Source organism: Theobroma cacao, chromosome 5 (assembly GCF_053813885.1).
Source record: "Theobroma cacao isolate CCN51 chromosome 5, ASM5381388v1, whole genome shotgun sequence".
NCBI lineage: Eukaryota > Viridiplantae > Streptophyta > Magnoliopsida > Malvales > Malvaceae > Theobroma > Theobroma cacao.
The window spans coordinates 47,034,944-47,053,131 of record NC_142643.1 but is presented as its reverse complement, the minus strand read 5'-3'; the positions used below and the strand labels follow the sequence as shown (position 1 = coordinate 47,053,131).

General features: G+C 36.4%; 3 protein-coding genes and 1 pseudogene across 8 annotated transcripts; 1 reads left to right on the top strand and 3 right to left on the bottom strand.

Annotated features, from left to right (window-relative positions):
* Positions 1–483: 483 nt before the first annotated feature.
* Positions 484–4,336, top strand: LOC18600536 (Protein phosphatase 2C family protein). 5 transcript variants are annotated; one of them, XM_088806724.1, is made up of 9 exons: positions 484–577; positions 682–753; positions 1,528–1,728; positions 2,070–2,241; positions 2,331–2,548; positions 2,693–2,800; positions 2,892–3,017; positions 3,104–3,336; positions 3,792–4,336. In XM_088806724.1, the coding sequence occupies exons 3-9, from the start codon at positions 1,543–1,545 to the stop codon at positions 4,009–4,011; spliced, it is 1,263 nt and encodes a 420-aa protein (XP_088662850.1). In that variant the 5' UTR covers positions 484–577; positions 682–753; positions 1,528–1,542; the 3' UTR covers positions 4,012–4,336. The 5 variants fall into 5 exon arrangements, with proteins under 5 accessions (XP_088662850.1, XP_007031084.1, XP_017977707.1 ...); XM_007031022.3 differs by having other exon boundaries at positions 1,475–1,728; XM_018122218.2 differs by having other exon boundaries at positions 522–753; positions 3,792–3,983; positions 4,060–4,336.
* A 557-nt stretch (positions 4,337–4,893) lies between these two features.
* Positions 4,894–5,746, bottom strand: LOC18600535 (wall-associated receptor kinase-like 20 pseudogene; annotated as a pseudogene).
* Positions 5,747–7,673: 1,927 nt separating this feature from the next.
* On the bottom strand, positions 7,674–10,047 carry LOC18600534 (single-stranded DNA-binding protein, mitochondrial-like). Of its 2 annotated transcripts, none has more exons than XM_007031020.3 (6): positions 9,888–10,047; positions 9,374–9,564; positions 8,872–9,080; positions 8,672–8,772; positions 8,325–8,384; positions 7,674–8,047 (listed from the first exon to the last, which is right to left on the bottom strand). In XM_007031020.3, the coding sequence occupies exons 1-6, from the start codon at positions 9,958–9,960 to the stop codon at positions 8,031–8,033; spliced, it is 651 nt and encodes a 216-aa protein (XP_007031082.1). In that variant the 5' UTR covers positions 9,961–10,047; the 3' UTR covers positions 7,674–8,030. The 2 variants fall into 2 exon arrangements, with proteins under 2 accessions (XP_007031082.1, XP_007031081.1); XM_007031019.3 differs by having other exon boundaries at positions 9,374–9,558.
* Positions 10,048–10,653: 606 nt separating this feature from the next.
* LOC18600533 (eukaryotic translation initiation factor 3 subunit A-like) lies at positions 10,654–17,110 on the bottom strand. Its single transcript, XM_007031018.3, has 14 exons — positions 16,980–17,110; positions 16,447–16,528; positions 15,755–16,236; positions 14,964–15,179; positions 14,486–14,854; positions 14,375–14,404; positions 13,651–13,878; positions 13,381–13,542; positions 13,039–13,260; positions 12,717–12,923; positions 12,435–12,641; positions 12,044–12,124; positions 11,704–11,905; positions 10,654–11,292 (listed from the first exon to the last, which is right to left on the bottom strand). The coding sequence occupies exons 2-14, from the start codon at positions 16,490–16,492 to the stop codon at positions 10,802–10,804; spliced, it is 2,943 nt and encodes a 980-aa protein (XP_007031080.3). The 5' UTR covers positions 16,493–16,528; positions 16,980–17,110; the 3' UTR covers positions 10,654–10,801.
* Between the last annotated feature and the right edge of the window lie 1,078 nt (positions 17,111–18,188).

Sequence of the window (18,188 nt, the reverse complement as noted above, 5' to 3'; positions counted from 1 at the left end):
AATCAGTAGTAGATATCTCCCAACCCCACCATTTTTCTTCTGCCAGCCAAAACACAGCAAATTTCCACTATTGTTATCATAGAGAAAAGTAAGTCTTAGGGGATGAATGAGCAGAGAAGTCAAATCCAGTTTCCTTTTAGACCAAGAAAAATTTGACAGATAGATTTTCTTTCATGATATAAGCCAGGCAGATTATGCCTTGTAGGATGAAACAAAATGAAATACAAATCAAAAGTCAAAACCCACTTTCTCCTTTTAATACCTACTATATCTTCCTTTTTCTTTATAATATTTTTATTCATAAAATTAAATATTTACCTTTTTGAAAATAAATGTTGTTAGTTGTAAAAAATAAAATGAATGAAAGACAATGTAAAATTAAAATTTAAATATAAAAAAATAAAAAAATCAATTACAAAGGGCTGTTTTGTAATTTAACAAGGTATTTTGTTCCCTATAATTACAAAAGATTAAGATTTAGGACATAAATGTCATTATCAAAAGTTTTTGTCCGGAAATCAGCACCTGAAACCCGCGTTTCTCTCTCTCTCTAGACTTCTCTTCCAATCAAATCACTGTGAGCTCTCTCTCTCTCTGTCTCTCTACTCTCTTTTAGGGTTTTTCAGCTTTGATTTTTGTAACCCAGAAAAGCACAAAAAGGAATGCTTTTTATACATGCAGAGAAATGAAGAAACACCCAATGTACGGCCATATCTGCGCGATCTGAGGTTCCTATTTCTTCATGTTTCAGCTGTGAGTTTTCTTTTTGGGTTGCTCAAAGTCCACTTCTTTTTTTGGGGTGGGGGTGGGGGGGGAGTGGAGTTGGCTGTTCATTTTTTTAGCTTGATTTATGTTCAATTTTGGATCTTGAGCTGAATTTTGAGTTTGTAAGCTAACAATTGAAAATGGGTTGGTTTAGATTTATCTGAATTTCGTTTGTAGATTGATGGGCTGAAAATGACCTTTTTTTGAGGTTAATTTTTTTAATGGATAAAGAATTTAGCTTTGGGTAATAAATTTTGTACATTGTCTTTGATTGATTCGTTTATTTCTTTTTGAGTCGCATTGCTTTTGGGGGGTTGGTGTGAATTTAATAACAGTGAGTTTGTATGTGGAAATTTTCAGATCAGTTTCTGGGGATTTTTGTTTTAATGTTGTGAATTAAAGTGGTGAAATGTGTCAGGGAGTTTTTTGTTAATTGGTTTTTGCATGGAAGCTTTAGGAAATGTCAAAGCTTGAGACTATCATGTATCCATTTGGCTTTGTATATCATCTTATATGATGTATAATGATGGAAATAATTTTGGGAATATTTTTTTTTATTAAATCTTCTTGAATGCTACTGTTTAGCTTGTTGCAAGTCTTCTATGTCTTATCAGACTAAACTGATTTTTGAAGAATTGATATGTTTGCCTTGCGCATTTTTCTTACCTTTAAATGTGGTGATGCTAAATAGTTTCATTTGGACTGCTAGGGCTTTGGCATTAGAGTTTTGGAAATGTTGAGATCTAAACTAACATGAGCCAGGCTGAAGTATCGAGGATGAAGCCACCTCTTGTTCCACTTGCGACTTTGATTGGTCGTGAGCTGAGGAATGAGAAAGTTGAGAAGCCTTTTGTGAAGTTTGGACAGGCCGCTTTGGCTAAAAAAGGAGAAGACTACTTTCTGGTTAAACCTGATTGTCAGAGGGTTCCTGGCAATCCAGCGACAACTTTTTCAGTATTTGCGGTACTATCTTCCTCCTTTTGCCCACCCTCTCTCTCTCTCTCTCTCTCTCTCTCTCGCTTGCTCTCTCAAACATGAAGGATGTTGGCTTATCAGCTTAAATAGCACATTATGGATTCCTCCTGTTTGGTTGTGAAGAAATGAGGAAAGAAATTGAGAGCTTGAATTACAGTATGGGAAAAAAGAGATTCACTGGGTTGAGTTCTGGTGAACATATGCTCTTGTTTAATTTGTCCTCATAAAAATGAGAACCAATTGGGGTGGTCATAGATCAAGTTGAGCATAATAACTGTGACATTACTTTTGATGCTTGTCGAGATTCCTAATATTGGTTTTATTGGCAGATTTTTGATGGGCATAATGGTATATCAGCTGCCATTTTTGCAAAGGAGAATTTATTGAGTAATGTCTTGAGTGCAATTCCACAAGGCATCAGCAGGGAGGAGTGGCTTCAAGCCCTTCCTCGGGCACTGGTTGCAGGTTTTGTGAAAACAGACATTGAATTTCAGCAGAGAGGCATGTATTCATTTCTGTTTCATCACACTTTTTTTCTCAGTCAAATTCTGCTGCATGCTTATCATTGTAGTCATTTATATTGATGACAGGGGAAACTTCTGGGACAACAGTGACATTTGTTGTAATAGATGGATGGACTGTCACTGTTGCATCTGTTGGTGATTCTCGATGTATATTGGACACCCAAGGTGGTGTAGTTTCTCTCCTGACGGTGGATCACAGGCTGGAAGAGAATGCAGAAGAGAGGGAGCGTGTCACTGCCAGTGGGGGTGAAGTAGGAAGACTTAATGTTTTTGGGGGCAATGAGGTATTCTGCTTTTACAGCATGAGAACTTTCTCTCCTTTTTCTTTTTTGGTTTGCGGGAATTGGATGTGGTGGAATGGGTTGTTTATGAAGGTTATGATTGTTTATGACTCCTCCTTATGGGTTGAATCTGTGTTATGAGAATAGGTTGGTCCCCTCCGTTGCTGGCCCGGTGGATTATGCCTGTCTAGGTCTATTGGGGACACAGATGTTGGAGAGTTTATTGTCCCGATACCGCATGTTAAGCAAGTGAAGGTTATGTCTTCATGTCTTATTGCTGAGCATTTATCAATTAATTTTCTTCTGAGTATCCAAACCTTGAAACTTCTTTTTTGTTTTTGCTTAGTTGTCAAATGCTGGAGGACGGCTTATTATTGCTTCAGATGGTATTTGGGATGCTTTGTCTTCAGCTGTGGCTGCCAAGTCATGTCGGGGTTTACCTGCAGACCTTGCAGCAAAGCTGGTTGTTAAGGTGATTTCCAGACTGGGTTTTCTCCTTATATTATTATCTACTCAATTTGCCTTAATATTAATTCTTGTTTTTAACACTATTTTTAGGAAGCTTTGAGGTCAAGGGGCCTGAAGGATGATACAACCTGCCTGGTTGTTGATATTATTCCTTGTGACCATCCTGTCCTACCTCCAACACCAAGGAAGAAGCAGAATGTGTTCAGTTCTCTTCTTTTTGGGAAGAGATCTCAAAATTCTACAAACAAGACTACAAATAAACTTTCTGTTGTTGGAGTTGTTGAGGAGCTATTTGAAGAGGGCTCTGCCATGCTTGCTGAAAGGTATTCATTCGTTAGAACTTTCCTTTGCCCTTCTAATTTGTTTTTTATGTTGCCTTTTGCTTTATAAAATGTATGTGGGGTGGTAAGTGCCTGTGGGAAAGAATATGGATGGTTTTAAAATAAACCGGCAGGCCATACAAAAATTGCCAGAAGTTGCCAATGTTTTTCACAATCTTTTTTACATCTGTGCTGGTTGAATGTTTATAGTAATATAATTCATAAGTAGATTTGATGTTTGACATATTGATCACGACCAATCAGTTAAGTTTCTCCTACTTTCATGTCAGCTTTGCACCTAAATGCCTGGTTTCCGGGCAAAAAAGCACTGATTATTTCAAGATGGCATTTAACTTAAAGTTGTTTAAATTGATATATTGCTGTGGGGACAAGGATTACAGAGGTTTTTAAAATAGATCAGTCTCTAACTGCACTGTTTTTTGTAATAAAAATTGCAGGTTGGGAAAGGATTTTCCCATGAATACAAACTCTGGAATCTTCAAATGTGCAGTCTGTCAAGTTGATCAACCCCCGTCAGAGGGTTTAACTGTGAACTCTGGGCCTTTTTTCTCACCTGCTTCGAAGCCCTGGGAAGGACCCTTTCTCTGCACTAACTGTCGGAAAAAGAAAGATGCCATGGAAGGAAAAAGGCCAAGCAGACCCACAGTGACCACATAACATCTTTTCCGGTAACAAAGTAAATATGATGTATTTTTTTCCTGGCAGTGCGAACATGCTTGGTTTTCCTTTACCTGGTGGTGATTGCAATAGATGCGTGTAAGAATCGAGGTAGAGATAAGAGTAGGTGTTTTGCCATATTGTTTGTGAGTTTACGTTTGTGCGCTCGGCTATTTTACTGACCAACTCGGGACAAGGATGCTATCTGATAGATATTTGTGATAGTTTGATTGCTAACCGCTTGAATTTGTAATTAAAACTGAAGATTGCATAGTAATATATTTATTCCTGCTGCCTTTCTCCATTAGCAAGGGCATCTTCTCAACTCCATAGCCTGCTTATGATTGGATTGATTGAACCAACAATTAAACTTGATCCATGCATGCCTACTGCACTATTTGCTTTTACATACAGATTTCAACAATGCAGTGTTACTAGTGCAGTTATTTATAACCTTAAGGAATTGATGGTGAAATTTGCTGTTGACTTAAGAAAATTCTGACCCACAACTTTTAATAGATATACTTCTTGATTGGAGATAGATCAGATCAAGTCCCAAATAACTGGGAGATGTTGTTGACATGGTTAATCCACTTGAGTAATCCTAATATAAAAGCGAAAAGGAAAAGGAAAAATCAGCTCAAGGCTGGCATTTCATGGGTTTTCTTTCTGCTGACGGGCATGGCAAATTGAAGATCCTATAAAGAAAGTCAAGAAGATTGGGCCATCAAGGGCATGCCTTAACAGCCTGCTAAAGTGGGCTTCATACTCCTAAAAGAATCCTGTTGGTTACTACAATCAGCATTCATAAGTCGAAATTCAACCCTGGAGAAGCCCAGTTCGAAAGCAAACTTCAGCTTTCCTACCATTGAAAGTTTAAAGTTAAAACCGACATGCATTTCATTTATTCACTGATATTACAATGAAACAAAGCAAGAAAAGCAACAGCATAACGATCAGAGTTGAACAGATACATATAACAGAAAGATGAGACACTATTCCAGGGAGCAACATGATTTATAGCTTGTCAAAGAAACTAACTGAAATTTTATCAGAAAGGAGGCAGCCATTGCAGCTCAATGCCATAGTTCCATGTATCAATGGGATCATTAGGCTTTTTACCAACCACAGAAGTATAAGCAGTGCAGCCTCCAAGCCTGACCCTGATCCTATGCGAGGTCATGGATGCATCTTTCAAGAAATGGCAGCAAAGTGTTCCTCTGCAGCCACTTCCCCCTTTCCCCGCATCCTCAAACTGCCTACAGAAGCTGCTTGAAGAGCAATTCAATGGGGACAAAAGAATGCTATCAGAGCAGTTAAACAACATGACAGTGTTACGAGTAGAGATGTTGAAAGGTAAGTTCTCATCGAGCACTAACCCCCCTACACCGAGATCAGAAGAGTAACAAGTGTTTTCCTGTATCAAGGGCGGGCTTATAACAAGCTTAGAAGACCAGGGATTAATGCTGAGAATGTTATAGTAAAACCCTTGAGCTGACATGAACTCTAGGACACCATTGTTGCAGTAGATCCTGTACCTAGGATCCCCACAGTTTTCATCAGTGCTAAGTGGATATGGAACTTCCATTTTACCACATTTGGGGCAAAAACGGAAGGCTGACACTTGGGTTACCAAAACAAACAAGAAAACTATCACAGCAGGCACCATGTTTTAGTCTAGTTTTTGAAACCAGGGGGGGAAATGACACCAAGTTCTCTGCAGGGAAAGCCTGAGAACTCGATGCTCCTTTATATACAGCAAGTGGAACCTGAAGACAAAACAATGTTACGTGTAGGAGAATCCAAAAGCATGCTAAAAATAATCACAGTGCATCCTTTTTTACTTGCATTACCAACCAACTGGAGCCCGAAACATGTCCATATCTACCATATTTAGAAGACCAATTATGGAGGGCATTGAATATGTATTTACCAAAAAACAAAAAAAGCTAGTGTGACCTCCATGAACTTTGAAGCTCATTAGCTCTACATGTTCAAAGTCAACTAACAATGGGTTTTTAAACTAGATTTTGATGCTTGCTGTCATGCAACCGCTCAGTGACCATCATTACACAAAGGAACCTATACCGAAAGGCAAAGAGTGAGCAAATTTAGAGGGAGAAAGTTTGAGAATTCGGGTCTCTGTTAACTTGTAACTACCAATTAAGCACCATCCAATTAATTGATTGCAGCTGCTCCTGTCTTTGATGTGAATTTTTATTTAATTTTCTTTTTCTTTCTATGTGTGACATTTAAGTGCACACAATATGCACCAATCATTAAGATTGAACATGCATTGCATTGAGCAATTCACCTAAAAATATAATTTAAGATAAGGAATTTTCAACTTAAAATATAACCAAAATTCATTCTTATAATACATGAAAAATATATGATCAATTGGTTTATATTTGATGTATTATTGTCACATAAAATTTATATATTATCAGTTAATTATAAAGTGCCACCTCATATAGATGTAAAGATAAAAATTAAAAAATCTTTGAAAATGACCATGTTTGATTTATTGATAATATACTGTGATGGTATATAAAATATAAATCCCTAATCAAATACTATAAGAATCTCATTGGCACCAGTGGATTCCAAATTTGTGGGCATTAGATAACCTTAAGTCAACAAGTGTCCGTGGAATTATACTCTGATCCCACTTTCCTTGTTTGGAATTTTATAGGGGGGGCACTTGCCTTCTGCGGAGTGGGTGTGTGTATTTAATAGTGGAAATCTTAGGTTCGGTCAGAAAAAAGATAAGGAATGAAAAGCACAAGAGTTAGGACCAAATCTTACATTATTTTACCTAGGCCATTGGGGTGTTAATGTGTCCATGAATCCTAGGTAGTTACAATGAATCATAATAGGCTAATAAAATCATCAGATTGTAAGTCTTTGCACCAATCAACCAACCATATTTTCAAAACCCAATAACCATTGGATCATAAGATCTTTGGGTTTCTTTCTTTGGGGAGGGGGGGGGGGGGGGGGGGGGGGGGGGGGGGTGGTGGTGTCAAGCATTCTTTCTTTGTGCTCGAGTTAAAAAAGAATGGGAAGACGTCAAGAAAGAAATGAGCCAAAAGAAGAGGGGTTTTAGATTTAAATTAAGCCACTCAAAGAACAGAGTGAGCACTTACAATATGGGAGAGAAAGCCAAATACACAATCCAAGGAAATCAACTCATTTAACTTGCATTGCATCATCACAGGTGTCATTCAACATTATTTCAGCTGAAAAGTTATTTAAAGTAGTACTAGTAATACCTTATAATTACAAAACTACTTAATAGAATAAGACTAATATTAACAAAAGTGCATCTTTGCCAACCTAACCACTCAAATTATGAACACACTTTGGATAAAACATTAGACAACAAAAGTGAGATGGGGGATTAACCATCTGCACCACCTTTCCAATCAACTAGCTTCAAATGGGATTAATAATACAACACAGCATTCATATTGCTTGAGTTTCTCAAGGCAATTAATCAGCATTCAGAACGTGTAGTATTCATAAAGCAATAAACCTCAATAGCTTAAGTCGGTCATTCTGCTAATAATGGACAATATACAGAATGCCAAAGGGTGGAATTAATCAAAGATGCCAAGTAGACCACGACATTGATGCAATCATGTTACTAGAGTAGATGGTACTGAAATGTAATTGAATATTAACCTCATTAATAATATCATAAATCAATTAACATTCTTGATTCTTCAAGTGCGTACCTTCCCATCTGTCCCATGATGGAGAGAAAGAAGGTGGGGCCGCAAGGACAGGCTAAATGAGGATATTTATCTGACAATCAGAAGTTTTAAAAAACAAAGCAGAATAATGAACAAGTGACACATAGAAACTATGACAACTAAGCATAATTCCATCTTAGGCCCAATTAGCAAAAGGCTAAAATAGTCGACTTTTTCCTCTTCTTTTAATACAAAGTTAGAAGCTTCAGTTGCTCCCACTTTCTGTGGAGAAGTTCCTGGAATATGCCCTTAGACATCAAACTACAGCAATCCCTCTCCTGCCACAAACAGTCAGGTGCACTGATCAAAAGATTGAAGATAAAGAAGTTGCAAGCTAACTGAGATCATGAACATTGAAGTCCGTCGGTAGTAGGTTCCAAGCACTTGGGATTAAAAGGCCACCTTTAGCGATGATAACGGAGTTATGAGGTTAATGGGATGGATTGGGCTTATTCCAGTTAAGCCAAAAATTTTCAATCAAAATTTGCAAGTATGACAGTATCACATGGTTGGTATACCATCAGTCACAAATGCTAGAAAGGGAAGATAACTTACGCAGGTCATCGAACGATATATTGCTAACACCTTCACCAGTCTTTATAAGGCGAATTCTTCCTGCAAGGGTACATTATAGGGTAAAAATGTTTCAACATTGACAATACACCATGTACAAGCCTATAAAGGTAATGGACTCCTAATGTAAAACAGAGCAACATAATCATAATAAAGTTCATTGCACAATGCTGTGTCTAATTCCTTCAAGAACTTAAATCAGTTTCAGATCAAATTCAAAGAGTACTACTAAGTTAATGAGGTCATGGCAAACAGATGACAAACACATGCCCCTAAAACAATAACATGAATAAAAAGGAGATACACACAAGCGATAGGAAGTCACATACCATCGCGACGGATACATATTTCTGGTATATATTTAACTTCACCATTTATGCTGTCATTGTAAACTCTAGTTTCAATATCACCCTCAACATAGACTGAAGAGCTGCATCAACAATCCATTTGTCACACACACATAGAGATTAACATGGTTGGTATTTTCTTAGATTGCCTAATCTAGATTGCATCGAGTATGAATATATACTTTTTAGTGATTTGTTGAACCGCATAAGCCCCAAGTGCATCATTATGCACAGCAATTCGATGCCATTGGGCAGGTTGTGGTGTGTTTTGGTCCCTTATGATTCTCTGGTCATACATGCCACCTGTCCCAACTGTAAATATAGTCACTGTTCGTCCATTCCTCAATATCTTCTGTATAGGGGCTTGCCCAACTTTTCCACAAATAATTGCCTGTAAAAAAAAAATGTAATAATCGGTTTTTATTTCCACTTAAAGGTAAGAGTAGTAAACATAAAACTAAAATACAATTACTCTAACTAAATGCTTTTAACAGAGCAGAAACCTTAAAGAATTTGAACTACCATGAGCATCACTTAAGCATCCTATACCATCTTTGATGATTAAAGGTAATGGTCATATTTATAATCAAAGATTTTCCGGAACAAATGCTAACATTACACAAAGAGCCCATCAAATTCACAACAAAATTCTCACTAATAGAAACAACTATCAATAGGTTATACCCTGTGTACACCACGGTAATTCCAACCACTTGCAGGATTGACACCTTGAAGCATTGGCTCACGCTTGTCAGACTTGTCGCCAAGAAAATCATCAATCTCTTCTTCCATTTCATTGCCTTTCCCCTCATCATTTTCGCTACCAACCGAACCAGTTGAACACCACAACTTGGAGGTACGTTGCACACCTGCCACTACAAAATTCGTTAACAAAGTTACCATATGCCAAAATGCCATTCCAATTTTATTAATCAAAATCCTATCATGCAAATCAACTGTTTGTCAAAACTGCTAAATGAACCAACATTGATCAGCATAAGAAACTACACGTAACTTACATTAAAAAATTATCTTATAATCTTTCTTTTTTGTAATGGCAGCCATAAAAATAAAAACCCATATAGAAAAAAAATGTAAAAAAGAAAGTAACTTACATCAAATAATGTTTAATCCCACAACCCATATATGTAAAAAAAAAAAAAGGGAAAAAAAAAAGAGCAGAGAGAGAAAGAGAGACCTAGAGAAGAGTTAGGTGCTGTAGGAACAGAGATTCTAAGGAGCTTTGCACATCTGCTGGCAAGTGAACTCATACTTTATTCAGTGAGTTAACTCAAGCCTGGTGATTCCAGGGGATGAAGCAGAGGAGTTGAAAGGAATATGCAGCGAGAAAGGGGACAAGGAGGGTTTTAGGTTTTTATAAATTTGGGCCAGGGTGGCCCGCTTTCATCTTCTATTAGTTGGGCCGTAGGTTTGTTGGGCTTGTACCCGAACCCCAAATGGCTAAATATTTATTTTCGATCCGCTTCTGGTTGAGCCGTAAATATTGGTCAAATAAAGATAAAAAAAGACAGTCAAAAGAAAAAGAAAACACTAATGATTGAAGATTAAAGAAATGGGCTTACGGGACAAAATACTTGTGTACCCTTGTTATGATAAATCGAGTTTATATTTGATAAAATATAAATATATAAATTATATGAAACAAAATTTTCATCTGGTTGATAGATAAATTTAAAAATAAAATTTTTTGAAATTTTACAGGTAATTCCTCAAACAGCGAGCACAAAATAACGGAACACATTCATTCTCCTTCACAACTTGACACTTGGGACTCAAAACTTATCTGAGCAACAGAAACTAACAAGATCCAGAATTATGAGTAAACAGGTCTTAACGTTAAGAAACAAAATTCAACCTTTAACATATCGGAGAGGTTCTATATAACTTGAGATTTCCTCAGCCTAGCCATACAAAAAGGAGTAATCGACCAACACAAGGAAAAATAAACATAATGCAACTACCAGGTCTTACAAGTCCTCAAAAACAATACTGTGTACTTCTCGAGTTGTCAGAGATGCTGTCACTGACAACCGTAAATAGTTCGGTACAAAATTTGTATTTCAGCACACCCCTTCAAGATTGGAAGATGAATCAACCGCGTTGTGGGTTCCTGGCTCTTGAAGGCCGCCAGGGTTCTGGCCTGCTGCTGCCGCCAGGGCCACCCAATCGATCAGAATCTTGAGGTGGAGCCCTGCTGCCACTAGTCCAGCGATCAGATAGCGGTTGAGGGGCCCTGCTGCCACCAGTCCATCGATCAGATTCTGAGGGTGTCGGCTTGACCCAGCGATCAGGTTCTGAAGGTGGAGCTGGACCAGAGCTTTCGGTTCTTTCTCGCAGGAACCTAGGTACATATTTCCCGGCCGTTGGAGCAGCAGCTGGAGCAGCAACTCCAGGCTCTGTTGCACGTGACCCAGCAGGAAGCTCAGAAGGCCTAGAGAGCCCATCTGTTGATCTTCCCAAGAGAGCTTCTCGCCTCTGCCTCTCTTTCTCTTCCAATTCTCGTTCTCTTTGCCTCTGCTTTTCAGCAATCTCATCCATTTTTGCTTTGTGTTCAGCTTCTTCCTTCCTTCTTCTCTCAGCCTCTGCAAGTTTCAATGTGCCAATAAATAAAGTTAGATAAAAGCACAAATTTTTAGCTTAAACTATTAGCACACTATTATTAAAAAAAATATTCTTGCACACTTACAAATACCCTCTTAAGAGGAACATTAGCAAAGGAAAGATATCTAAAGAATTTAAATAACAATGATGAAGGCAAAATTAAATAACAATAGAAAAGCAAAACAACTGAAATGAGCTTGAACAGACAAAATACTCCCCGAGCTGTTGAGAGGTGAGACAGAATTCTATTGATATAAGAAGAGGAAATTTATGAATCAAATACCATAAGTTTTCTAGAGAAAACGATCTATAAGCTTATCCAAAAATGGGATACAATTTCAAAGTCAAATAATAATGAAAATATAATCAAATAAGTGTATATAAGTATATACCTTCAAGCTTACGAGCTTCCTCCTCTTCATGCAGCTTTCTTATTCTCTCCTCTTCAGACCTCACATAAAATATTTTCTTTCTCTTTATATCTCTTTCCTGCTTCCGGGCCTGAATGATTTGTTGGATTCTCTCCTCTCTCTCTTCTCTCCGTTGGTCAAACTCAGCTTGCCGACGACTCATTACTCTTTCTTGGAATATCATCTGTGGAAAAGCAAAAACCAAATTATGTTAAATGGCACTTGACACTGGAAAAGAAGATTTAGCAAGCTGCAAGAAAATCATCTCTGACAAGAGAAACTCTCTCATGAGTACATAGCCACCAATCCAAAAGGTACTGACCTTATTTCCCAACATGCGTGCCAGCCTATTCTTCTCTCTCAAGTCACCATCATGGTGCTGTCTGCTCAACTCAACTTCCAGCTACAATGCAGAAAACGAGAATAACAGAAGGCATCAAAAGGTTGACAATTGCAAAAACCAACAAAAAACCTCTCTTAACAAGATAGTGTAACATAAAATGACTACCCATCCATTTAAGATATAGGTGCAACCATAGAGATGCAAAATGAAGTAGAGCATCAGTTGATTAAAAAACATCATAGTGATTGATATGTTTATAGAACATACAACATCAAATGTTCAAGACCTAGAAAGGGAAGTATTGAAAATAAGGGTATCTTTTATTTGCTAAAACAGGTACAATAACAAAACAGGGCATACAAAAACTCACCTGTTGCTCATGTTCATGAAGCACCTTCTCTTCTACCAATCGTTTTTGAAAAGCAGCTTCAATCAAGGGTGCTGCTTCCTCTCTCTTTGCCCTTTCCAGGTGGTCCATTGTTTTGGCAACTTTTTGTAGCCTCTTCTCCTGTTCCTGCCTCTCCTTGAGCTGCTCATTCATCGCTCGCTCAAGCAAGGTTTGTTTAGTCAATTTCTCCTGTACACACATGCATGGTCAAAAATGCAACTTCCATATGAATCATAAACTTAATTAAAACAAATGGCAGCTTACCCCATCTAAAATTGGCTTCTTTTTCCCTCTTTTCAAATGCTTTTCAGTTTCGTGTAGTAGTGCCTGTGCTTCTTCAAGCTCCCGCTCCTCTATTTCCTTACGAATTCTTTCAGCTCGCTGTTGCTCAAACATAGCAGCAAGCCTCTTTTTTTCTGCTTCTTCAGTTTTCTTCTGCAACATCTGCCGCTTTGACTCCTCCTCACGTTCCTAATGGATCAAAAAACAAAAAGCAGAGGCATAAGTTTATGAAATCATTTCCATTATTTTGCTAAATGATGAAACTTAATGCTGTCTATGTGACTAGCAATTTAAATGGGGATACCATTTCCAGTAGTTGGCGTTCTTGCTCTTCCTTTCTTTTCTCAATGATTGATTTCCGAGCAAGAAGCCTTTTGTGTTCCTTATCTACTATCTCCCCTAAACCCGGTAAAACTTCACCCAGCTTTGATGCTTTCTTGGCAGAGGGGTATATCATGGCTCTTGCTTTATTCAAAGATTCAGCAAGAATAGTCAGGTGATCACGAAGCTTGTCAGATTCCAGACCCTGAAAAGGCCAACATAAAATAAATGAATCCACTGCTATGCAGACACCTATAAGAAATGTGAATGAAGTGCACAAATCCTGGTAACATCCGCAAAGAAACAACCCAAAATCCTAACTTACCATAGTACCAAACTGCACAACACCCTTCATGTAATCAACTTTCATAGCAATGAAATTATGTTTGATGGCATCAACGGAAACCTTTTCCACCAGAGAAAAATCAAAAAAGGGGATCATTTGAGACAAACTCTCAATTTTCATTGTCTGGTAAACCTGGGACACCTGGAGAAGCAAGGGAGAAGAACAATGAGAAGAGCAAGCATAAATAACCAGAGGGGTATATAGCATATAAAACAAACAGTGAAAGGAAAATTAACACAAGTAACACACCTGCTGAAGCAACCTGAGGGTAGCAAGCTTTTCAAGGGCAGGAACATATTGAGAGAGTTGAACTTCTGGTACCGATGAAGCTGAAGCCAGCTTCCCACCAAGTTTTGATATTTTAATCAACAGAGGCTGTATCTTTGACGCAACATCCAAAGGAAGAAATTCATGCTCCAAAATATGGTAAAGATCTTTCACTTCTTGAGTTGCACAACTAAGTACACCTTTGGAGAACTGATAAAAATAGGTATAAAAATAGACAGTTTCATAAGCAATCTAGAGACATCTCAAAAAATTTCTAGTTACATAAATACAGAGCCAATACTCCTTTGGTATCCCATAGGATTTGACAGAGTGAAAGAGAATCTCAAAAAAGCCTAACTTGCAAAACTGGGCAGACTTATTTCTTGGTGTTAAAGAACAGTGCAAACAAAGACAAAGCACTTCATTAATAGACTCAAAGATTAAGGACCTCATTGAGATCCAGGTAGGGCACAAACTTTTCAGACTTTGTACCTAGAAATTAAGTTAGACCTATATTGCATGCGATTATTTTTCCTTATCCAAGTGGAAGAAATCAGGTCATGTAGCCAAACCCAACTAGTTTGTGATTATAGGCTTAGTTGTATTGAGTTCAGTTATATTAAAAATTTAAACCCAAATCAGAAAAACTTAATCCCAGAAAAAAAAGAAGAAACAAACCAAAAGAGCTCATAAACTTTAAACATACCAGTTCTGTAAGAAGTGATGACCTTGAAAGCTGGAAGAAGTGCACAATGTCAGAAAAGGTTAACATCAGGAAAAAGGAAACGGAATGCAAATAAAATTTAACACAACATACAACTTCTCTGTTCTCAAGTTTAGGTTCAAGATTAAATCCTATAAGATTTGCCATTCGAAGGTTGCGCTCTTTCTCATTTTCAAGTTCCAGGTGTGATGCAGCACTAGTTTGATCATAAGGGGAGACCGACAGTGCAGCCAAAACAACTGCTGATGCTATCAACTGCAAATCCTTCTGGCTTAAGTTTTTATTAAAGCTTTTTTGAAGTGTAAATAGCTTTAACCATGCATAAGCATGATAAAGATGGCTGGCTGAAATCCAAAATATTTCAGTTAACTTGGCATAATAAACCACCATCAAGGAAGCCTTAGGAGTTTTCTTGACAATGGACATCAATCCATGAATATCTTCAACAGAACGAAAAGCTTCCTGCAAGGACCAAACATGACAAGCATTGATCAGAAGCATGTAAAATCCATCCATTACAAGCTAGCAAACTCATCCATTAAGCAGATAGAAGGTAGACAAAACAAGAGACCTGCCAGAGTCCGAGTTCAGTAGCAATCTTCAGCTGCTCAACTCTTGTATCAAGATACAGTTGCAAGCTCTCTGGGGCTGACAGGTCAGGCCTGTCCCTTTGGTCTTTATATTTATTTAGATTTGCTAAATGATTCCTTATAATCTCACACAACCTTCGGAATTCTGTTGACCGTTTATACTGCTTGCAAAACTGGAATGCCCGATGCGCTGTCATCTACAGAATATTTAAAAATAGAACAAAACAAGTTACTCTTAACGTGCAAATGAGCCATATCTAACTGCAAGTAAGAAAATAAAATAAAATAAAAAAACATAGACACTCGTTCCATTATATGTCCACTGTAAAAGCCACCAGGCCAAGACCAAAATCAATTTTTGTAGGCCGTGTTCTATTTTTTTCCAACAACCTAGTATAATCTAGGCAATTCATCTAATAACGACTTAAGTCCTACATTCCTCAAAACTTATCCTTTCAAGCTTCAAGATTCTAATACAAAAAATAACAAAGGATTGACTCTAAATACTAAATCAATTAACAGTTCAGCTCATCCCCTCAAAAAGGACTTTCCACACAAATTCAGCTAAGACCAGAAATGATCAATATTGTAAAGTAGTAAAGGGTTATATACTGAATCTGAATAACCATAAGCAAGATCCTAGTGAACCTTCTTTCATAATGCTAAAAACAAGATTGCCCAATTTCATAACGTAATCAAAAGTTGAAGATTTATAGGTATAGTTGTAAAAAATGCTGAATATTAATGAAAAGTCACTTAAGAGAGGAAATACCGCATAGAGGGCCTCTAACTTGGAATTGTTCCGCAATATTTCAAGAACTGTCCTATAAGTCTCCCAGAGAAATTTGAACCATGGGGTAACAAGTTCACGATCAGACCTATCCTTTCCTTTCTCTCCACTGACGTAACTTAGCATCAAATCTTCTGGCCTTTTATCAGCTTCAAGGTCATCAACATCAAGAGCTTCTTCTAAGGCTTGTGCCTGACTACGAGCCTTCTCAGCTTTCTCAGTAGAAAGATGCATGAAGTGCTTGATCACCTCCTCCAAAGAACTAACATTCACTTGTTGACATACAATACGGTATTGAATCAGTCCATCCTTGGCAAATCGACCCTTCCGCATGTCAACACACAGCTCTACATATTTGAACATTATCCTTTCAAGTGGCTTTTGCCAAGCTCTGTATCTCTTTGAAGTTATTAGATTGTGGAGCGCCTGCAAAGCATCTTGCTTCTGCCCAACATTAATCAACTCTGCATAAAACCCATCACAAAGTCAGCTAGTTCTCATAACCCAATATACACTTATAACTATTTATGGCAATGCCTCAACAACCCGGTTGCATATTAACAGCAGACAACAATTTTCATACTGAAAAAGGGGTAGCAAACATTTGCAAGAAGCAATTAGCAAAAACAACAAACAATTGGAGCCCAAAATAGAGGAAAAGCTTTGTATCTAACCTTCTGCTCGCTTCAATGCATTCTCCGGTTTAGCAAAATTCGCCATGGTTTCTTTCAAATTCTTAACACTGCCCGCTATAGCCTGAAACAAACAATCGCCAATTTTTCCATGACATTAAATCATCAATCAAATAAGTAAAAAAAAGAAAAAGAAAAACAACTTGAAAAGCTAAAAACCCTAATTATCTTCAACCTCCCAACAAAATCAAATCCAACTACAATTTCCCAAGCAAAAGAAAACCCAACCAACCAAAAAAAAACTAAAATTATGATCTGAAAAACAGTAAAAAAACCCTACTTATACTCACGAAAATCACCTTTGACGAATTAAAACCCTAAATCTAGACAAACAGATCGAAAAAAAATTAAACAACCAAACTCGTTTTCACCGATTTCTTTCCCTTCATTAATTTTTCATCGAGAAATTGCAATAATAATAACAAATAAAAACCCGATCGAAATACAAAAAATACCGATAAGATTAATTTTAAAATAAATAAATAAATACGATATTGATTGCTTGAAGGACTTGCCTGAAAAGAAGAGCGGCCGAGCGAGCACTAAGACAAAGAAGAAGAGTGTGTATTTTTTTAATTTTCCTTCGAAAGAAAGAAGATAACCAGAAATAGCATTGTACTTGGGCTTATTGGACCGTAAATAGGCCTTTGATCTAAAGCCTAATTGGAAACCGATTCCAAATTCCTGAAATCCTTGTTAAATGCGGATAAGGATCTTTTCTTTTCTTGAATATTAGGTTTACATTACTCGATTTTTACCTCTATAATTGGGAAAATTAAAATAAAACACATGGTTTGTTCTTAAAAATGAAAATATCTGAGCTTTTTAATAAGTTTTTTATTTTTAAATAATAAAAAAGAAATACCCTTTTAATAGAGATACATATAATTTCTTAATATTATGTGAAAAAATAATAATAATTGATGACTCTTGCAAACTCGATCAAATACATTTTTATAAGTCATTTTTTTATTACCATTTGTTTTGACATACAATAGTTTTCGGAAAATATTTTCAGAATTTATATTTGTTTGGAATACGAAAAATTTATGGTAGATATAAAATATTTTACAAGTTATCAAGAAAAACACCCGTTGACTACGTGAGCATAAGATATTTTACAAATAATAAAAAAAAATTCCCATATAAGCTTAGGAGTATAGATTTGATGAATATTAATATTGAACTTAAAACATTATTAGTTAAATTATTCAAAACTATAAAAATTAAAAAATATTTTTTAATGAAATCATTCAATGTAATTAAAATTTTTACCTATAAATTGAATAAATATTATTAATAATTATAATGAAAAATATTTTAATGATTGTCATTTGATAAATATACATTTATAAGTATATGTTTTTATATATCTTACCCAATTGATAAATATTGATATTTTTATAATGTTATGGTAAAGAAGTAATGAGATGGAATTTTTTTTTTGAAAAATTATAGTTTATTTAGGTATGTAGTTAAATATTTTGAAAAATATCATTATTACTTTTATCCATTTTTATTTCCATTCATAATTTTGATATTAAATTAGTAAAAACTGCCCTAGTAATGGTGAAAATATTTTTGACAGAATGATACAAACAATAGAGAATGTTTTCAGCAATTTATTCAAACAACATAAAATATTAAATTTTTTTGAATAGTTTAAGAGTTCTTTTATATATTATGCCAAAATAGAATTTATGACGTTTTTAATAAGTTTTTTT